The sequence below is a fragment of the Procambarus clarkii genome, chromosome 26 (genome assembly GCF_040958095.1).
Source record: "Procambarus clarkii isolate CNS0578487 chromosome 26, FALCON_Pclarkii_2.0, whole genome shotgun sequence".
Taxonomy (NCBI): domain Eukaryota; kingdom Metazoa; phylum Arthropoda; class Malacostraca; order Decapoda; family Cambaridae; genus Procambarus; species Procambarus clarkii.
The window spans coordinates 3,759,746-3,783,013 of NC_091175.1; the positions used below are offsets into that span (position 1 = coordinate 3,759,746).

The 23,268-nt window shown below is 38.4% G+C and overlaps 1 protein-coding gene across 2 annotated transcripts in view; it reads left to right on the plus strand.

Moving 5' to 3' along the window:
• The first annotated feature begins 6 nt into the window (after window positions 1–6).
• LOC123746692 (zinc finger protein 665) overlaps window positions 7–23,268 on the plus strand; it is a 28,807-nt gene continuing 5,545 nt past the window's right edge. The window contains exons 1-2 of one of the 2 annotated variants that reach the window (XM_069331715.1): window positions 4,978–6,206; window positions 14,916–17,004. In XM_069331715.1, the coding sequence (XP_069187816.1) occupies window positions 15,358–16,539 (1,182 nt within the window). In that variant the 5' untranslated portion in view covers window positions 4,978–6,206; window positions 14,916–15,357 and the 3' untranslated portion in view covers window positions 16,540–17,004. Of the gene's footprint in view, window positions 6,207–14,915; window positions 17,005–23,268 lie in introns of those variants that run through there. The other variant, XM_069331714.1, reaches the window with a different exon arrangement.

Consider the following 23,268-nt stretch of genomic DNA (forward strand, 5'->3'; position numbering starts at 1 on the left):
TGCGGGTGGTACACTGTGCTTTTGGACTTTATATGCATATACTCCTGTATGGAATTTTATTGCAAACACATTGATACCAAAATGAAAGTCCTTGGATGAGAATTGGCATGACAAAATTGAAAAAAGAGTGAAAATCAAGAATAAAATAACGCAAGCTCCCGTGGAATGCGTGGGGCACTTTGGGGTGGTCTGGTGCTTGCTCACCCCATGAGCAAAAGTGTTAAAAAGATGTGCCTGAGCTAATTTTTAAGAACTTTGGCAAATAATTTCCCATTGTTTGAAACAGGAAGCCTGTACTTTGGTTTATTGACTTCCCCGCCCCCTTTGGCTTATTGACTTCCCCTCCCCCTTTGGCCAACTATTTGACCTTCCACAGGATGCGACTCACAACAATTGCAGAAAAGAAAAGGTGTCACGTAAAATATGGCCCCTCCTCCTTCCTGATAATGGTAGCCCAGGCAATTCCCCCGTTTCGAGTTTCCAGCAGTGTATTCCTAATCATCGGTACTGTTACGCATCAGGCTTAGGTCGGCTCACAGTCGAAATTGATAAAAAAAAAAAGAGAACCTGAACACTATCGCATGCCCAGCGCATGGCCCCCTCGCACCTCAAGATAGGCGGAGCGTTGAGCGTGAACTCATCACCACATATATATGATTATACTGTACTCTTTTTCTGCTTTGTGACCTGTATTTTTTGCTACATTGTTTAATTTGGTATCAAATTGTTTGCAATAGAATGCTCTAATGGAATATTTGCATATAAGAACATATAAGTCTCGCTTTTCTATACTTTAAACCCGCTGCGCACTGCCAGGTAGTCTGTGCGTTCCATGTGAGCTCAACACCACATTCAAATGTTTATACTGCTCTGATCAGCTTTATGAGGTCAATTTTCATGCTACGTCGTTCAACCTGGTATCAAATTGTTCTCAATAAAATGCCCTAAAGGAATATTTGGGTATAAAAACAAATATTAGAACAACATTTCCAATAATATAAGATAAAGTTCATCATCATGTGAACAACACCCGCTTTTCTTCGATGTTTCCAGTCATTATTCATTTCCGACATTCCCGACCGCGGGGTGGGGATGCCACGCGGGATATATACAAAGCATAGGAAGATGTTGGTGCACATTTTAAAGCAAGTCCTACAGTATTCGGACAATAAATGGGTTTTTTATAAATTTTTAAATATTTGACGCCGTTTGCGTCATTGGGCCTACTCCGTATTTTGGTTTTATGAAGTCGACACTGTCATCGGGCTGCGAAAGTGTTGATTCCCGAGGGACCTATTTTACTGCTAGGTGAACAAAGCATCAGGTGAAAGGAAATGGGCCCATCCATTTGTGTCCTGCTCAGGAACTGGAACTATGTCTCTCTGTTATGAGCCAAGTGCATACACCACTTTGCTTAGGTCTTTTATGAAAATTAAATTTTTGTTTTTCTTAATACGATCTCAGCCAAAGGAATCTGATTTTCTTCACATTCCATACATATTCAGACATATTGATAGTAGAATGGGCATTATGGTAGAAAGGAAGCTATGAATATATTTTGACCTGCAAAAAATCAGATTTAGAACAACATTTAAATGAATGAGATGAACATTGCATTATTTGATATTTTGTATACTATGACTAAAATATAAATATAGATTCTATATTAGCTTCTAAATACTTGAATTAACTATATACATATGGTGTATATACAAATTATGCTACAGAGTAAGTTGTATCAATTTGCATGGTGCTTTTTGTAACATTGTAACATCACTATACTGCACTGTATCAATGGAACCAAGACTGCCATATATAGCGTACATGTACTTGCAATATCCTTTATTTTTATACATGTGTAAGATGCTATACCTTTATTATGTTAGTTGCAGCTGTTTCTAATTAGTAACATTGCCAATTTGTATGTAACTACAGTATTATTACTATATTACAAATACTGTACTTAATTGGCAACACTGGAGAAGCTCTTGCAGTCTATGACATAAATTTAAAGATGGCTACAGATTCAAGGAGAGATGCTCAGTTTTGTTGAACTTTGTGTAGGAAGGTACAAGCAAGCAAGCTTGTGTTGTGTTCAGCTATAATCCTTGTTTTCACCGAGTAATAGCAAACTTTTTACTTTATTTAAACAGATGCTAAAGCAGTCTTTATGCATGCAAAAACTTTATGCAATCTTGTATACACTTCGTCAGCAACTTTCCTAATGTCAATGTTCCTTTGTTATTGTAGTTGCCTCCCCACAGTTCTCTCATTGCCCTGGCTATGGGGGCTAACATTGGCTGTTTCTTGTCCATAGCAAGTTTAAGATTGAGTTTTGCTGGGTTCTGAGCCATATTGGTATTACCTTGAATGAACTTGTGGACATTGCTGCTAAGGAGGCTATCCACACTTGTCCTATTTCAAAAAAAGGCATTCCCTATTCAGACTTCTACCCGCTCATTCATTCCTCAATTCACAAGTCTTGGCAGGGTCGCTGGTCTGAGGTTACAGGTAACAAACTGCGCACTCTCAAAAGTAACATATCCACCTGGCCTTCCTCCTGCCACCATAATAGATGCTGGGAAGTGGCTTTGGTTAGATTGCATATTGGCCATACACGCTTAACTCTTGGACATTTAATGGAGTACAGCCCTGCTCCTTACTATCATAAGTGCATTATCCCACTTACAGTTGTGCACCTTCTTGTGGAATGTCCCAATTTTCAGGACAATCTTATGTCTTTCTTTCCTAATATTCTTTGACAAAGTCCTTTGTGAATCTGAGACCTTTGATATTACTCGCCTCGGGTACTTTTCTTCTCATATTGGCATCCTCTGTGATATTTAGTGTATATTGAATATCCAGCGACATGATGGTGATACATAGTCTCCCGGCTTGGTGCCTTCCTTTGATAATTAATTAATCTCACATTTAATAGTTTCTCCAATATGTTGCCAAAATGAGCCTTTTTAATAATAAATTCATACACATTTCACCAAATTAGCATATAAAATGCAGTGTGGCCACCACCTAATTATCCAAATCATTTGGTACCTCTGGCTGTTCAGAAACTTGAATTCGGGATAATTGAAGAAATATAGTACTGAATATGGTTGGCATCAGCCATTTTTTTCTCACCCACACCAATAAACTTTTTAACTCTTTTTTTCCCTGTTTTCTTAATCAATTCTTGGGTTAATAAGCATTCAGTTTCTCCAGTTTTCCACTTTTGTTTAGGTGAGATAGCTTGGGTTGGTTTACTTTGCTCAAAACATTATGAAAGCATTACCTAGTACAGTACTCAGTTACTGCTATTGTGAACAATGGCCACCAACGCTCCCTCACTTAATATAGCTACAATCACATTTATAATGATTTTTGTAGTTATATGAAACATTAGTAGAAAGAAATAGGCACAGTACACATGTAATATATTTTTCCCTTTAAGAAAATTGCATTAAATAAAGGCCCACTACGGTATTGCCAAATAGAAAATTTTCCCTATTTTAGCAGGAAAATACACTGTACAACCTAGCAGGCGATGAGTCACAATAACGTGGCTAAAGTAAGTTGATCAGACCACACACTAGAAGGTGAAGGGACGACGACGTTTCGATCGGTCCTGGACCATTCTCAAGTCAATCGACTTGAGAATGATTCAGGACGGACCGAAATGTCGTCGTCCCTTCACCTTATAGTGTGGGGTCTGGTCAACTGTACAACCTATACATACAGATTTTAAAAAGCAATTATTATTTATAATACAGTATTAAATATTATCTTTATTTGGTTATTAATGTAATTTTGTGTTACAGTACAGTAGTTACAGCATAGGTTGCCATATTTTGTTCAGTAACCCAATGGCAAAACCCAGTAATGCAAAGTTCTCTTCAACTGGAGCAGTCAAGCACTTGAACTCCAATTTATTTCTGTTCTTCATTTGGCAGAAAAAGTTAGTCAGGAATTCAAACTTATTAGGGAATCTTGTTCACTAGAAATCGCAGTAATTTGATTTTATCTTTGTTACAAAGTGATGCACTCAAACTTATATTTATTTGGGTTAAAAGATAAAAAAAACTTGAACTTGAATTCATTCTCATTACTGAGAAATTCGGGTTACTGCAATCTGAGTTGTAGAGCTCTTATAGTACTTTTAACTGTTATGTTAAACACACATGATGCTAAAATGTCTGGCAAGCTTAATGCTTTCTTTTGATTATTACTTTTTTTATAGTCAAACTATTTCTGAGGTGTACAATTTAAGTGGCCTTAGAGACTGTAGGTCACGGTGACCCCTTACTTTGGGTTATACCTTAGCACCCTAGGATTATTCCACACATTTGATGGTGCTACATAGCCTTCCCAGCTTGGTGCTTCCGGGGCTTAGTGTCCCCGCGGCCCGGTCGTCGACCAGGCCTGCCTTCTTTTGATAATTACATATTTACTAAGCACTTCCTTAACAAACCATCCTATCTTTTAAGTTGAATTAAAATCAGAAATGGTCTTTATTGTGAGTTTGTCACTTGAATAGTGAGCCCCCTGTTATGCAACTAATAAATGTCAGGCGAGAACATGTTTGAGATGACCGTTAATCGAAATGCAGTTTAAAGTGTTGACAATTCTTAGGGAATTTGCTATGCAACATTTCAATTTTTTTTATATGAATACATATAATTTTGGATTTAAAATGTTGAATATATATTTGAATACATCTGAAGAATTATTTTGTTTTATTAAACCTCCAATGGTGGTAATGTGTTTTTCATTATTGGTAACTAATTCATATATCCAGTGAAGTGCCAAATTATTAATCAACAGAACATTTGTTTGCTGTTTTTTATTCAAATTTTAATGCAAGCATAAAAGCATTAGAGATTGATTCATTACAACTTTTAATATAGAGCAAGTACTCTTAAGTACTCTAAAGCTAAAGAAAAAGTTTGACCTCTTAACCTTGTTAAATTTATAAAATATTTTTGATATAGTGCATGTAGTTAAGTATCATATTTTATCTAGCTACTGTACTTTGCATATATATATATATATATATACTTGATTTTTCATATCTGTTATAGGTATGGTTAGACCTGTTTATATGTGTGCAGTAAACATTTTGATTTGCATACCTAATATACTGATACTTAATGCTTTCTAAGGTATTGTAATTGCTTCTAAGATGAACAGAACTCTGATTCAAACTAGTAGTTCCCATTGTATGATGGTTAGCATTGGTTTAGCAACAGAGCTCTAGTTGAGTAGAATAAACTGCCAAGTTGTATTTGTGAAGTGAACACGCAGGAAATACTGTATTTAAAAACAACATTAACACACAAAAGTGAAAATTGTTATGGATTAAATGTGACCTACCATGCGTTAATCTGTTCGCATGTTCCAGTGTTCCTCATTCATGTGTTGGAAGATGATTCCACCCATACACAGCTGTATGTAAATAATACTAGTCCATCTAGGATCAAGTCAAGGACGTCTGATTAATTGTTAGGTGCCTTACATAGTTATAAATAAATAAATAAATGTTTATTCAGGTAAGGTACATACATACAAGAGGTTTTATAAAAATTGATAGATTTATAGATAGAGCTAGTACTGTACATACAATGCCTAAAGCCACTATTACGCAAAGCGTTTCGGGCAGGACATAATTCTTTTTAGTGCTCAATTTATTATAAATTTATTAAATTGCTCAATTTATATAGTCATATAAATTACTCGGACACACTCGGATCAAGACATGTATTACTTAATTGAAACTTGTTTTTTTTGTGCTCCTGCTACTGTTTATGTAGCTAATTAAATTAAAATATAATCAATTAAATTATATTTTTAAATTTTGTATTGCTTGCAGTTGCATATTTAGATTTACTTATGTGTCGTGGTTCTAATCTGCATGCAGATGAAAATTATTATTGTCATTTGATGGATATTTAACAGCATTATATCTAACAAAAACTATGTACCAAGTTGATTGTAGGAGTAAGAGAACTTGTTACATTGCTGGACATAAATAACTTCTTCTGAAACAACTTTAGGATATGTTTAGGGATTCACCCAAGATTCCCTAAGTAGGATTTTGAAAGTGTAGTACTACAAGTATCTAACATCTATGAATGGTTTCCAGGGCAGCTACATAAATCCAAGTTTGGTGAAGAACTGCTTTAGTAACTACAGTAAATCATTCATCATTGTAGGTGAGTTGAGATCTTATGCTATATGAATAGTTAGTAACCCAAGGAATGTTGACCAGACCACACACTAGAAATTGAAGGGACGACGACGTTTCTAGTGTGTGGTCTGGTCAACATACTTCAGCCACGTTATTGTGACTCATCGCCTGCACCCAAGGAATGCTTTTTAGGAAGTAACTAGATAAAAGCAAGATGCTTGTGGCATGCCTGTGCTTTAAAGTAAATCCAGTACTCTGCATGATTTGACTCATTTGCTGCAATTTATGTAATATGTTCATTACTGCTGCTGCTGCTGTTCATTTATAAGTTTCGACATGTAACCTGCATCTTAGATCTGTATGTCATATAAACTAAGCTTAGGCCGAGTTGTGAAGCGAGATGTATCAGAGGGCTTATATGGATAGGTTGTGTTGAGATAAATTTTTATATGAGAAAAGGACTGAAGAGAACTGTGTTTCCAGGAGTAAATAAATAGAGGATATTTGTTTAAAAATCCAGCCCCAGTGGATTTTTTCATTGATACAGTTACATTGATATTGATACAGTTACAGTTACAGTTACAGATACATTGATATCACGTTACCTTACCTTGAGATGGTTTTGGAGCTTAGGGTCACCGCGGCCCGGTCCTCGACTGAGTAATCACACGTTAGTGTGATTTGTGGATGAGGATGTGATCAATGTGTCTTGAGGATGTGATCAATGACTATTGTGTCAAGTGAATGTAACCAGGTATTGAGAATATAACTCGAAAATGGTAATGAGAACAAGACGAACTATAGTTGGACAGTATATCTTGACATATAATCATTGAGAAGCCTATATTGGAAACTGGTTCAGATACAGTGAAATTTTATATCATTATCATAAATAAAGAAACTTAGCATTTAGAATCAGGTTAAAGGATACCATAGTATTTTTGTTTGAAGATCCTTTTGTAACTGCTAGGCTTTAGGAGATCCTTGATTGAGGCATGGCTGTTAAAAAATGGAGAGGGGTATTGCATTTATTGTTCCTAGTTACAGATATGTGTTGCATGTTGCAAGATGATCACAGAAAAATATGGCATTGAGTGTAATGAAATACACATTTTTGTGTGGCACCTCAATAGTTCCCCCTTACCTTGAGGTTACCTTGAGGTTCTTCCGGGGCTTAGCATCCCCGCGGCTCGGTCGTCGACCAGGCCTCCTGGTTGCCGGACTGATCAACCAGGCTGTTGGACGCGGCTGCTCGCAGCCTGACGCACGAGTCACAGCCTGGTTGATCAGGTATCCTTTGGAGGTGCTTATGCATTAACCTAGGTGCTCCCCTAGGTTAATGATCTGGCACTTTGTCACTGGCAGGCATGTTAAGCATCCGTGATAATCTTAATCCGCTGGCAGCAAGTACCACTAAACACCAACTTATCTTCTCGGTGAGGTGGGGAGTGTGTGGCAATAAAAGATCATCCCACTACTGTACTTAGATGAACTGTCCTAAAACTTAGTCACAAAACATTGAGAAAGAGGAATTTTGCTACACTGCCTTATTTTGGGCCTTACAAGTAGCTCCTACCTTCTCACCATGGAATCTCTACAATGACACGAATATATTTTCAAAGAACAAAATGGAATAAACAGCATAAGGAGAATGTATACATAGGGCTTAACCATAATGAATAATGTCCTTGGCAACCAGAAACCAGGTGGAATGACAACTTCAGAGATGAGTAACATAGCCCATAGCCATGCAGTGAAGATGATGGTTTGGATCTTATCTGTGGACATATTTGAAAATAAATGCTATCTGAGCAGTGTATTTGTGGCGAGCTTGAGCTCTATGGAGCCAGTCGGCCGAGCGGACAGCATGCTGGACTTGTGATCCTGTGGTCCTGGGTTCGATCCCAGGCGCCGGCGAGAAACATTGGGCAGAGTTTGTTTCACCCTATACCCCTGTTACCTAGCAGTAAAATAGGTACCTGGGTGTTAGTCAGCTGTCACGGGCTGCTTCCTGGGGGTGGAGGCCTGGTCGAAGACCGGGCCGCGAGGACACTAAAGCCCCGAAATCATCTCAAGATAACCTCAAGATAACCTCTACGGTATAAATAAGGCTTGCTCCTGTTCAGCAGCTGGCAAATGCCTTGCGACTACCAGGCCACTGTGCAGCGCAGAGAGCCTTGAGGCGCTCGTAGAGTTGTGCTATTTTTTTTAATTAGGCTATACAGTATTTTAAAAAAATTTAATGTTTTCATCACTCTTTATGTTTTGAAATGAAAATGGTTGAGTTTGGAAACATACTGACATTAACTTTACCTGAACATTTATAAAAACAAGAAAAATATGTCTTTAACAATTGCACTATGATGTTTTTGACAAAACCAAGTGCGCAGTGCAGTGGTTAAGGAGAGCAGTGAAACCGGAGACTTCAGATGAGTGCAGTTTGATGAGAACCAAGAGTTGCAATAGAATACTTAAAAAGAGCTTCCACGAAACATAGTGCAAAATGGTCACTAATTTGTAAAAATCAAACCTTGATAAAAAATGGACCCAAATGAAATAAAGAACTCATTTGTAGCCACAAGTGAGGGAGATGTCTGAAGCTTCACAGACCAATAACCCAGGCAAAACTGAGCAAGAATCTACCCTATTACAAAATAGTATGAAGTTCATCTACACCTGCCCTTATCCAGCGTCCAGGAATGCTCAAGGGAGCATACATGAACTGAGGTGAAAAAGGTCCTGAGCCAACTTGGTGAATGGTGCCAAAGTTAATTCAAACCAAAATGCCAGCAAGAGAGATGCCACCAAAGGCCATTGTTATGAAGCATCATCCAACACTCCACAAAAAGCCATGACAGGAAAGGCATCATCACTGCCTCCGATAACAAAGATACCTGATGAAAGACACACATCTTACTGGCATCTCGAAGTCAGTCTCAAATTAGAAACCAAGGTGAAGGCCATCTGTCTCTTGTACTGTTGATGATACAGCTCCATAAAAATGTCTGTGAAGATCTGCAAAGACGGATCCAGAGGTTTGGTGTCTAATCTTCTAGCAGAGGAGGAGGCACAGGAAGGTCATTGGTTGAGGGTAATGTGAGAGCAGGGGCTTAACTGGCCATATGAGAGCAAAAAGATAATACAGTGGTTACACAGGTCTAGAATATGAACCTAACAGGGAAGGGAATCTAAGCTGGTTACAGTCCGTACACAACATAACCACCACCAAAGCATATCAACCAGAAACAACTCAACATACTGTAGAGTACAACTAGAGTGTCGAGTACAAACCTGCTTAAGAAAGGTAAATTAAATGGAAACACTGGCAGAAGTGCACCCGAGAGGATGCATTTAGCGCGAAGTGGATCCCAAAATGGTTCAATTAGCCGATAAGGCCCCCATCTCATCTCAATAACCAGAAATCCTGTTTTGGGTAGATTTCTGATTCCAAACTCTCCTCATTTTGTAGAGATAACTAGATTCTGGTCTTGGCCTCCAATAGGCTTGTGTGGGTCTAATAGGCCTGAAATGATTCAAAGTATTATCAGTACTGTATCAGTATTATCAGTACTGTATCAGTACTAGCTTGTAAACTTAGGCAGCCATTGAGGGCTTGCCAGAAAAAATTATTTTATTACATTGCATGCTGGATTTTTTCTTCTGTGGTGAATCTTCCCCATAAAATTAGGAACTGGGGGGAATAATAATGTTTGTATGTAGATAATCTACAGAGTTTCTATGAATATCTTTCTCTAGATAATTTTGATATTTAAGTTAAAGATGGTTATCCACCATATCCCAGGACTAATGTGTGCATGAGCACATACAGTGTACACTTGCGGGGTTTGAGCTTAGGTTCTTTGGTCCCATCTCAACTGTCAATCAACTGGTGTACAGATTCTGGTGCCTACTGGGCTCTTATCATATCTGCATTTGAAAACTGTGTATGGAGTCTGCTTCTACCACATCACTGCCTAATGCATTCTATTTGTTACTACTCTGATGCTGAAAAATATCTTTCTAAGGTCTTTGTGGCTCATCTGGGTACTAAGTTTCCACCTGTGTCCCCTTGTTCATGTTCCAACCGTGCAAAATAGTTTCTTTGTTCACCCTGTCAATTTCCCTGAGAATTTTGTAAAGGCAGTTCTTATGTTGGCCAATCTAGCATATGCCACTAATGATATCTTTTTGCTGTGGGCTTTTGGGGACAGGTTCAGTGTGCTATCAACCCCCAGATCTCTCTCTCTATTTGACTGTTGCAGGAGTTAACCTCCCAGATGGTACCTTGTGTTCAGCCTCCTGCTCCCTTTGCCTAATTTATTTACTTTACACTTTCCTGAGTTGAACTTTTATAGCCATTTTCTAGACCATTCCTCCAATTTGTCCAGGTCGTCCTGTAGTCTCTGTCTATCTTCATCTGTCTTTATTCTTCTTATAATTTTTGCATCATCAGCAAACATTGAGAGGACGGAGTCTATCCCCTGGAAGGTCAAGTGTGTGTGTGTGTGTGTGTGTATGATGTTCCTTGCATCAGTCACATCTTGCATATTTTTCCATTTATTATTTAGCAGAAATGGCCATGTTGGGAGAACTATGCAGAAACATAGTTTTAAAAAAGTTGTGTTACATAGTGTTACAAAAAGCCAGCAGTTATTTTAGGAGTCTAACTTTTTAGCCATTGAAGCTCTCGTACTCTACATTGCCATTTCTGCTACTGATCTTCTTTACATTGAATTCAACATCGTTTGAACACCCATTAGAAGCTGTCATATAACAGTGATAGTTTCTGGCTCACATGTGATGCTTGCATTGGAATCCTGATATTGATGGTGTTGAAACATTTCCAGAAACTAATTTCACAAGGCTTGCAAACTTTGCTGAATTACTCCATTGACAAGCATATATTTAGTGTTTACTGTTGTAGGTAAGCTTTTATCATAAATACTGTATGTTCGCATCAATTGTTGCTACTCCCTTTTATTTTTCAGTTTTGACTATAAAATAATTTTGATTGGAGCTTTTTCATTTATCAGTAATTTGTTGAATTTAATAATACTGTATCACTTTGACATTACAATGACACTAAAAGTTTTATCCTTATTTTGACAGTAAACACTCCAGTGTTGCTAAAATGTTTCAGCCTGAATTTTGCAAAATTCCATTATTTTCATTTACAGTACAGTACGTATTTATAAATTTATTATTATCTTTCTCTTTTTGAGCACAGTGTGGGCATAGCTTATTAGAGGACCAACCAGAATATCAGGAACCATTCAGCGGTTACCTCGATCAATTTAATCTATCAGTCATGACGATAATTGCTCTGATTTTGAGAATTTTCACTGTTTTGCAAATTGCCTTCTCAAAAAATATGAGTTATGTTTGTTTTCTTCTTCAGTAACTTAAAGGCTTTGTCTAATAATGTGTGCACTTTCTAATGTGTTTAATTTTTATGTTGAAAAATACAAAGAATATTGAAATAAATCATTAATAAAAATTCATATATTCTCCACCATCATGCAAAGTCTTATCATCAAATCCCATTTTTATTTTGCATATATAGTCTAGTAAATTCATATTTTAATATTTTAAATGGCAAATTTCTAGCAATAACCCAGAAAGTGAGAATGTCAAGAGTATATACATTTTAGGTATTGCTGAACAGGACCCCAACATGCCCAGAATGTTCATGGTCGGGAATGTGCCGACGATTCTGAACATTAAAGTACAGTACTCTACATGTAATAATATAAATTCAACATTATTTCATGGCTAAGATTTAAAATATGGAAAATGTCAATGACCACCTAAAGAAATTCCATAATTTGCTTACCAAAGGCAAGTGTCTCCAGAAATTGCAGATATTTTTACTAAAACTTTTGTTATAGATCAATGATTGCTATATTTCATTTCAAAGGAACTAGGTAATTCAAAGCAAATAAATATTAGCCAAGTCACCATGGGTGCACACTCAACCATAAAGATTAAGTATCTTTTCTAGTATTCCTCTCAGTAGTAGCTTCTTCCCCTCCTCCCCTTGAGCTTATGCTCTGGTTATTACTGAACAGGCTAGCCAATGCCAGGAACCTGTGTAAATCATTGCCAAAGGGGCTACAAGAGATACTACAATTTTCCCTACATATAGGGTGCCTGACAGCTGAGTGGACAGCGCATCGCATTCGTAGTCCTGAGGTTCCGAGTTCGATCCCTGGTGGAGGCGGAGACAAATGGGCAAAATGTTTCTTTCACCCTGATGCCCCTGTTACCTAGCAGTAAATAGGTACCTGGGAGTTAGACGGCTGCTATGGGCTGCTTCCTGGGGGTGTGTAACAAAAAGGATGCCTGGTCGAGGACCAGGCCGCAGGGACGCTAAGCCCCGAAATCATCTCAAGATAACCTCAAGATATTGCCCCCTCCCCCTCTATGAGGTGGGGAGTATATGAGAATCAGGTGTCAACTCAGTACTGAGGAAAACTGCCCTATACGCACTGAGCTTCATAACGTGACAAACAAGATAGTTTCAATTGCTGGCAGTAAAAAATAGAAGACTAAGAATTTAGTTACAGTCCTTGTTTACAAACTGACAGATGCCAAACCCTAGCAATATAAAAGATTAGCTAGTAAAACTACATAGCATAAAATTGTCAGCCACACTCCTGTAGAAATAAACATTCCATTCACCTGGGCTGAATGGATCTCGAATTGTGGACCCCACGCGTGTGAGACCAAAACTCTATGGACTGGGCTATGAGATGTCTTAACTAATAAGGAAAGTTTTGGCCTCGGCCGAAAGAGTGTGGGGTCTATAGTTCGAGACCCATACAGCTCAGGTGAATGGAATACATAGCATACATTAGGTCAGTCCTAGAATTTGCAACTCTATCATGGAACAATTACCTGATAAAACAGGAAAGTTAAGAAAGTCCAAAGATATGGCATGAGACTAATACAGTTCCAGAGGTAAGAAAGATGAGCTATGAGGACAGGCTAATAGAACTGGGAGCCTGACAGCTGGGTGGACAGCGCTTCGGATCCGTAGTCCTGAGGTTCCGGGTTCGATCCCCTGTGGAGGCAGAGACAAATGGGCAAAATGTTTTTCACCCTGATGCCCCTGTTGCCTAGCAATAAATTACCTGGGAATTAAACCTCACTTCACTGGAAGACAGAAGAGTTAGGGGGGACATAATCACCACATTCAAGATTCTCAAGGGAATTGATAGGGGTAGATAAAGACAGGCTATTTAACACAAGGGACACACGCACCAGGGGACACAGGTGGAAACTGAGTGCCCAAATGAGCCACAGAGATTTTAGAAAGAACTTTTTTAGTGTCAGAGTGGTTGACAAATGGAATGCATTAGGCAGTGATGTGATGGAGGCTGACTCCATACACAGTTTCAAGTGTAGATATGATAGAGCCCAATAGGCTCAGGAACCTGTACACCTGTTGATAGACGGTTGAGAGGTGGGACCAAAGAGCCAAAGCTCAACCCCCGCAAGCACAATTAGGTGAGTACACACACACACACACACACACACACCCAGGAAGCAGCTCCGTAACAGCTGTCTAACTCCCAGGTACCTATTTACTGCTAGGTAACAGGAGCATCAGGGTGAACGAAACTTTGCCTATTTGCTTCTGCCTGGTCGGGGAATCGAACCCGGGCCACAGAATTAAGAGTCCTGCGCGCTGTCTGCTCAGCTACCAGACCCTTGTGTGAGTGTGTGTTTAAATGTTTTATTTACATGTTTTACTTGGATGTGTAAAAGTAAAAGTAGTATTGGTAACAACTACCAACAGACCACCAGCGGATCATTCGATTCTCTCATAGGGCAAGTGTTCTGTTTGTTAAATATAACTTGTACGTTCGTGCAAGTGTGTGGTATGTATAGGCACGAGTTTTCCATAGTAAATATGATTGATAGAAAATGTGTGTCTGATCTCTAATCATTAGCTGGCATCATTGGGGACTGGGTTACGCAAGAAAGCCGCCCGGTTTCCAGTCCTTTTAATGATCTGCTGGTGGTCTGTTGGTAGCACATTGGCTATGCCACTTGGCTGGCCAGGTTTGATTCTCTCATAGGCAAAGTGTTCTGTCTGTTATATAATATAATATATACAGTATATATTCAGTGTATATATAATAGGGATACCACCTCTGGTGCAATTATAGGGACCCACAGCCTCGAAGAAGAAAATAAAGAGTACTTGTACTCAGAGAAGACCTTGTGGATTTACATATATATATATATATTATATATATGTATGTATATGTATATGTATGTATGTATGTATATCTCAATCCATCCTCCAGTTTAGATAGTACTTTTTTGTAACTAGTATGTGGACCATCATATGTATATTGATATAATGGACACTGTACTAAATTAAATATTGTTTGTTGCTCCCTAGCACAAGTCTGATGACCCTGTAATGTTTTGTTGAACAGACTCTGTGGTACTTATTTGTCTCTACTTCAACTGGAGGTTTTTTTCAGTCAGATCTTACCTTAGACACCGACTAAGGATCATCCTCATAAAAAAGCTAATCATAAGAAGGTCTATATTTTATCTAAGTTTTTTTATGTCCCTGAGTAATGTTACCTGTAAAACACTGAAATTAGCAACTCACATCTTATCATTGATGTTAGATTTCACATAGGTTTTTGTTCAGTATTTCTGATATGCAAATAGTTTTCCAATGCATTGTTGCTAACTTTCAGTGTTTTTACAGGTGGCAGGAAACGGGACTTATAATTTGGAGTGCTCAGTCTAGACGGTAGCAAGACTGTCTGACACGTCCAGCAGTGTACATGCTGCAACACTTCTGGCTCAGCTGTGTCTCCACTGTTATCACCTCACAGAGAATATATTGAAACCTACAACCTGTTATTTATTGCACGTTACCAAAATGAGATGTTTTAACAAAATTTCCACCTATAACAGCTAACATGAATGTTGTTTGTAGTTATTGCTTGTCTACAGGGCTAGCATGCTTCAAAATAGAACTATGTGTAAAAGACAGTGGAAAAAGAAATGTTGGCAAGACCATGGAAGAAGTAGTGTTAGCTATGTTTGCTGAAAAGCTTATCTGGAAAGATAAGAAATATTACTGACATTAAATAGTGACAAAGTTTTGTTAATAAGTGTTTATACTTTTGTACTGAGCCTTTAGGATGGAGCACCTAGGAGGAGCTAGTGTTGGGTGGTACAACTGGGATCTAGTAACAAATAAGGTTCAAGTGGACCTTATGAGTGCTGATGTAGCCCACCAGATAAATCAGCAGGTTCATGCCTCATATGGAACTCCCCAACATGTGTCTGTGCAGCTAGCAGTTCCTCAAGCTCCACGAGCAACACATGCCTTACCCGTTGATATTCCTAACACTGCCAATGTTCCTAAACAACCTGGTTCCCGACCACCAAGGGTCCGAAATGCTCATGGTGAGAGGGTATCGTGTCTAGAATGTGGTAAAACATATGCTTGTAATGCAAATCTTCGAGACCATATGAGAATACATACTGGCGAACGACCGTTTATTTGTGATGAATGTGGAATGACTTTTACGCAAAGATCAAATCTTCGAATGCACAAGCGTGTCCATACTGGTGAACGACCTTACATGTGTGGTGTGTGTGGTAAGACATTTTCTAGGTCATCACATTTGCCAGGGCACATGCGTCAGCACACTGGAGAAAAGCCTTACACGTGTGAGGAATGTGGACAAACATTTACGACAAGTCAAAGCATGAAAAATCATAAACGCATTCACACGGGAGAAAAGCCCTATGTATGTGATGTATGTGATGCAGCCTTTACTCAAAGTTCTACACTGTCTACTCACAAAAAGTCACACACTGGAGATAAACCTTTTAAATGTGATATTTGCAATAAAAGATTCATATTCCGTTCAGGACTAAATGAGCACATGATTGTACATAGCAGAGACAAACCATACCAGTGTGACCAATGTCATAAAAGATTTAAATATTCAAACTACTTGTCCAAGCATAAAAAGAAATATTGTGGTAATGATGGTTACAGAAAACGATGGCAAAAATCAGGAATAAAGAAACCCACAGGAAGAAAGGCAAACATGGTGCGGAAGCCTACCTCATCATCGAGAATTCCAGCCTCTAACACATTAGGGGACAGCCAAGTTAATACTGATGAAGATGATGATGATGTGATCTCACTCCATGAAGAAGATGAAGGAGAGGATTCAGAAGAAGAAAGGCAAGAACAACAACGCCGAAATAGATTATTCCGATATGAGTGGCGGAAGGAGAAAATCCCCATACATATTTCTGATGATGGAGACTGGAAAAAGGCTTGGATAAGACAGGGCTTCAAATAGTGCTAAAATTCCAAAGAAATAATACATAAGCAATTATTATTTTAGAACTGAAATGAATGGTCAAAATTTATCCACTCAATTAGTTGTCATATTGTTATATACTTCAATTGTGCTGATAGGTAAAGTTATAAGGAAATTAAAATACATAGATTCTATTAGTAGATATTACCGGTATCTACGTTGTCTCGGGATATGTAGCATTCCATGTCAATAGGCATCTTGCCAGTGCATTATATTTTGCTGTAGCCTATTTTAAGCTGCATTTATTTGTTCTAGATTACAAGTTTTATGTTACAATAATTTATATATAACTCATATTTTAATACAGTAAAATGCACTGTTATATACGATTATTAGCACACCAAATTATTTATGTTGCCAAATGTTATATGGTCATTTAACATAAACATGCAAAATTTTATATCAGAGATTTTATTTGGAAAATTAAAAACGTAATAGTTTTAATGAAGTGTATGCTTTAAACCATTTTTATACAAAAGATGTATAATAATAATAATACAGTATATACATCTCCCATCAAACCACCAACAAGTTCTTTCTCTTTTTCTCCTTTTATATTCACTCTGAAAACCCTCCAGTTTTAAGAGGCTGATATACACATAAAATCTAACCTGGGGCCAGATTCACGAAAGCACTTACACAAGCACTTACGAACCTGTACATCTTTTCTCAATCTTTGGCGGCTTTGTTTACAATTATTAAACAGATAATGAGCTCCGAAGCACCAGGAGGCTGTTTATAACGATAACAACAGTTGATTGGGAAGTTCTCATGCTTGTAAACTGTTTAATAAATGTAACCAAAGCCGTCAAAGATTGAGGAAAGATGTACACGTTCGTAAGTATTTGCGTAAGTGCTTTCGTGAATCTGGCCCCTGGACATTTCAAATAACCTTCATTAACCCTTAAACTGCTTCCGTTGCCACTCAAGCCATAGGGCACTAGTGTGCCAATCAGTTGTGGGAGACTAGATGTGCCCGATAATATTAAAAGGTTTCACAAGTTCTCTGTGGATGTCACTGGACACTAGAGGCCTCTGGAAATCATTTGCTGTATTGGAAAAAATCACGAAGAACTTGGTTTCCTTCCTGGGACTTAGTAAAACGATGGTATCATGTCTGGTGTACCACCAATCACTTGACTGATGCCCATGCTAAGAACCTCTATGCAAAAGTGCAAGTCTTTTATGTGGACCTGGAAGGTCTTAGTGATGAGAACTTTATTAGAATAAAGTAGTTAACTTGAAAAATTATTGACCTCAGAATATGAAATTAACATTTTTTTATCTCACTATGGCTTAAACAAAAATGAGTTGAATTTTTATTGCATTTTCCCTGACATCAATAAGCATCGTTTTGCAATATACAAAGTAATTTTACGTACACAGAGGGTTAATATTTAATAGATTGCATTATCTAAACTACTTGAGAGAATGTATGAGTTACCCACAAAATATATGTAGTTTTCCTCTCGGTGGGTGGTTCCCTGATGTAGTGAGGGAGCAATTATGCAGCACCCGCAGGCAGGAGGTAGGGTGGCTTCTGCTTCCCTTTCTTGTCTGCTGTGAAGGTGCACAGGTAAAGTACACTTGTGTGTGTTCACCAAGCATGGAGATTTGTGCATTCCCCTATGTTCCTTCATCTTGTTGAGCCTGCCCAGCAACTGTGGCTCCTGGGGGGTAACATGTTTCCTTGGTAGGGGGATGGCTAAATCAGAAGACTGTGTGTGGCCAATCTGAACCAATTAACTTGTCTAGTTAGGTATCGGATCAAGTGGGCATTGCAGGGCTGGTATCCCTATCGATCCCTGGGATACTATTCAGACCCTTCATTGGTGACCCATGTATATTATCCCTGATACTTCTGAGGTTGTTCATGTTCTTATGCCTTCCCTTGTTAGGATCTGTGATGGGTGGGGAGTGCAGGATACCTTACCTTGAGGTGCCTCCGGGGCTTAGCGTCCCCGCGGCCCGGTCGTCGACCAGGCCTCCTGGTTGCTGGACTGGTCAACCATAGTGATAGTGATCAGGATAGTGATGTTCAATTTCACTTTCTTTTATGTCATCCACTTCTGAAACCATCTCTTCTCAGATTCGTGGGGTGAGGAGCCAGGACCTCAAGTCAGATTGTAATGGAAGATCAGGCTCCATAGCTCCAGCTATGGTGGGCTCAAACCATGTTTTGTCTTTTGCTAACCCCACTGATCCTTTCCCTTCTCCAGCCTCTCCTTTGACAGGGTCGACCTCCAAGTCCCCAGTGGTGACTACCTTTTCATTTGGGGTGACAGTCTTTGATGCTTACTACAGCACCTGTTCTTCCCCTCCAGGGATGTCCCAGGTGATGTCCTCACAATCAAGTGCACACATTTCCTACAATCACTGCTATGTACCAGGATCTGTTTGGCCCTGCTACAGTGCCTAAACATTTTAATGTCTGCAATGATGACTGTATCCTCCTGAATGATTTACACATACACATTTTGAAAAATTACAAAATTGTAAATTTTATTCAAAAGAATGTTTGTACATAGAGTATAATAGTAATTTACAAATGTGGTACAGGAGTTAAACAAACTAATGAAGCCACTGTTATGCAAAGTATTTCAGGCCAACAACTCCTTATGGAATCTGTGAATGCATGCATTAATGCATGCATCCTCTGTAATAGGTGCTGGAAATTTGGACATGGAGGCTCGAAGTGTTGTAGAGGTAACTTTTTGTCCCTTGGGTGGTGCCTTAGACCATTCTAGGTAGGAATGTTCTCCTCATGCACACTACATCAACTGCCATGATGCACACCCTGGTTTTTTTCCACATTCCTGTCTACACTATAAGTTTGAACAATTCATCCTCCACCTAAAATACTATCATTGCATGTCTTTCCCAAAACAAATTGCCAGGTCTGCATTTCTGGGGGAAAGCCTTTTGTAATTACCTAAGAGTAGTTACAGGATGAGAGCTATGCTCGTGGTGTCCCGTCTTCCCAGCACTCTTTGTCATATAACGCTTTGAAATTATTGATGGTTTTGGCCTCCACCACCTCACTTAACATTTTCCAACCGTTTACTGCACTGTTTGCGAAAGTGAATTTTCTTATATTTCTTTGGCAGCTTTGTTTGGTTAGTTTAAATCTATGACCTCTTGTTCTTGAAGTTCTAGGTCTCAGGAATTCTTCCCTATCAATTTTATCGATCCCTGTTACTATTTTGTACGTAGTGATCATATCGCCTCATTATCTTCTATCTTCGGCATATTTAATGCCTCTAACCTCTCCTCATAGCTCTTGTCCTTCAGTTCTGGGAGCCAGTTAGTGGCATGTCTTTGCACCTTTTCCAGTTTGTTGATGTACTTCTTAAAATATGGGCACAATACAACAGCTGCATATTCCAGCTTTGGTCTAACAAAAGTCGTGAGCAATTTCTTTAGTATTTTGCCATCCATGTACAGTATAGTATTTAATAGCATTTCTGAAGTTAGAAAGTGTAGCATAGGCTTCTCACACAATGTTCTTTATGTGGCCCTCAGATAGTAGTTTTCTATCTAGAACAACCCCTAGATCTCTTTCTTTATCAGAATTCTTTAAAGATTTTTCACATGATTTATAGGTTGTGTGAGGTCTCTGTTCTCCTATTCCACATTCCATAACATGGCATTTATTCACATTAAATTCTACTTACCAAGTCCTCTTGAAGGGCATGACAATCATCTAAGTTACTGATCTTCCCTATTATCCTAGCATCATCAGCAAACATGTTCATATACTTCTGTATTCCATCTGGTAGTTCATTTATGTTGACAACGAACATTACCGGTGCAAGAACTGAACTCTGTGGTACTCCACTTGTGACATTTCTCCAGTCCGATACATTGCCTCTGATTACTGCCCTCATTTTTCTATCAGTTAAAAAAAATTTCATCCATGTTAAAAGCTTACCTGTCACCCCTCCAGTATGTTCCAGTTTCCAGAACAATCTCTTATGTGAAATTCTGTCGTAAACCTTTTTTAGGTCCAGATAGATGCAATCAACCCAACCATCTCTTTCCTGTAAAATCTCTGTGGCTCGATCATAGAAACTGAGTAAATTCATTACACAGGATCTTCCAGATTGAAAACCATACTGACTGTCTGATATTATATCATTTTCTCCAGGTGTTCTACCCATTTAATTTTATTTATTTTTTCCAATATTTTGACTACAGGTATTCCACTTGTCAATGATACAGGTCTATAATTGGGTTGGGTCTTCCCTGCTGCCACTTTTGTTGATTGGAACTATGTTAGCCTTTTTCCACACATCTGCTAGGACTCCTATACACATGGATGCCTGAAAAATCGGTTGAAGTGGAATGCTGAGCTCGGGTACACATTCTCTCAGGACCCATGGTGAATATCCATCTGGGCCAACTGTTTTGTTTTTACTTAGCTCCTTGAGCATTTTTTCACTTCGTCTCTAGACACCTCTATGTGTGCTATGTTTCTCTCTGGAATTCTTATTGTGTCTGGTTCCCTGAAGATTTCATTTTGTACAGATGAAATCATTTTTTAATTTTGTGTTCAACTATTTATATTCCAACTAGGAGATTGAACCCAGGATGCTTGACTATGATTCAAGGATGTAGACCACTGTACTACAATAATAATATAATATAGAATATTATTAACCTGAGGTTAGATGTCCGTATACAAACAGAAAAAATTAAATCAAAAGTTATGGTTAAGTATATGAAACATTCCTTGTTGAATGATCTCTTAGTACCAGGGTGAAGTACATGTGCTTCCCAGGTCATCGTTAACCCATGTCATGCTATACTGTATTGATTAGTGTGCACGGATTATTGCATTTTTAAATTGTCTTGCCCTCTCTCAATTGGGAAGAGGGACAGTATAGGTAATGTTTAATCCACCACTTGCTATGACAAGAAAGAGTAGAAACAAACTCAGTCCCTCCTTCAGTAACAAAGACACGAGGAATGCCAGTTAAATCCCTGCAAATTGCTCTAAACTAGCTACCCAACTGCATTACCCACCACCAGATTGCAGCAGTGCCACCATCTCGGGTCTAGGGAATGGATACTCTTAACGTGAGACTCTCACTGCCTGTCAAACCAGTAAGTTAGGACAACAGTGAAGTAACTGAGGGAGGCCACTCATAATTGGAGATTCTGAGCAAGACTCCTTGGTCACTTCCTGAACCAGCTCCCCAAGGAGGAGTAATTACACCACAGGAGGACTTACCGAAACATAATCGTCGAAACATTTAAGGTGCCTACTGTGAGCCGGTAAAGCTACTGCTGGAACATGTGCAGTACCGGAGAAGAATCGGTAACTGAAGAGACAGGCCAAGGCAGTACAGTACTTGACAGGCATCATCACCAAGGCATCACACATTAACTGAAGAGTGATGTCATTAGTCTCCCCATCATAGATTTATTAGTAACTCAAAATTCAAATCAGATGACCATGTAAGCGTTTTATTAATCATTCACACTGCTCATACTGCTAAAAATAAATTATCAGTCATTTTTTAGTCACTAAGTTTACTTCATCCATGCTTTCTGTTAGAAAGACTGAGGAAGAAATTGAAATATAATGGAAGGATGCAGATTGCAAAAATTAATTATTGTAAGATTGAGAAGAGTTTGCCAAGATAGTTTGGTTATGTTCAACAAGTGGAGTGTGAACTAGTGAAGTGTGTGTGTGTGTGCTTTAGTGAATTCAAGAATGGTAGGAGAGAAAAATCTAAGATGACGATCAGACATGGTGAATGAGTATGTGAAGAAGTAGGGATTGTGTGAACAGTGCACAAGTGGCTGAAATAAAGACTAAGTGGAATAGGTACATTAATAAGTGAGTGAATGTTTGCCACAGAGTATGTTTAGGTGACACCTCATAAGATGCACTTTATATCTAAGACTTATAAAGCAAGGGAATGCTGCTGTGGACAGTTACTGAAGAGTGAGATTTCTGATTTTCTGTGATGCTGTTTAGTGCAGAGGACATGGTCAATGGATGGGTATAATTTATATGATGGGTATAATTTAAAGCACTGTATCCATAAGCATTTTGTTCCTAAACTTCTCTCCACTCTCCTGGCTGATGCTTCTCACCCCATGAAAGTGGGAAAGGAAGTAATTACATTACTGTACTATATATTAAAATTATTATGATGAATATGAAGGATTGTATTACAATCAGGATTGTACTTACAGGATTGTATTACAATCCTTGGGTAATTTTGCATGTTATTTTTTCCATATAAATTACAGTATGCAGACTTTAGCTCTAACTTATATATTTTATATTTCAATAGTACAGTAGTTAACATGTTTAACAATGATACTGATACATGGACATTCAATATTTTATTTATTAGTTAATTAAGTACGTGTACAGCATTTATTTATCAGATATTGTTCAATTTGATAATACAGGCTGTATACTGTATATGCATTGTAGTCCTGATGCATTTTTTTTTTTTTTTTTTGAGAGAGAGAGAGAGCGAGCGAGCGAGCCCTCAGTAGCTCACCGAGCTGAACTCTGATACCGACAAGCTTTCTTCCAACACACCAGGACCCAGATTCATAAATTTGTAACAAACAAACGTGTACATCTTTCCTCAATCTTTGACGGCTTTAGTTACATTTATTAAACAGTTTACAAGCATGAAAACTTGCCAATCAACTGTTGTTATTGTTATAAACAGCCTCCTG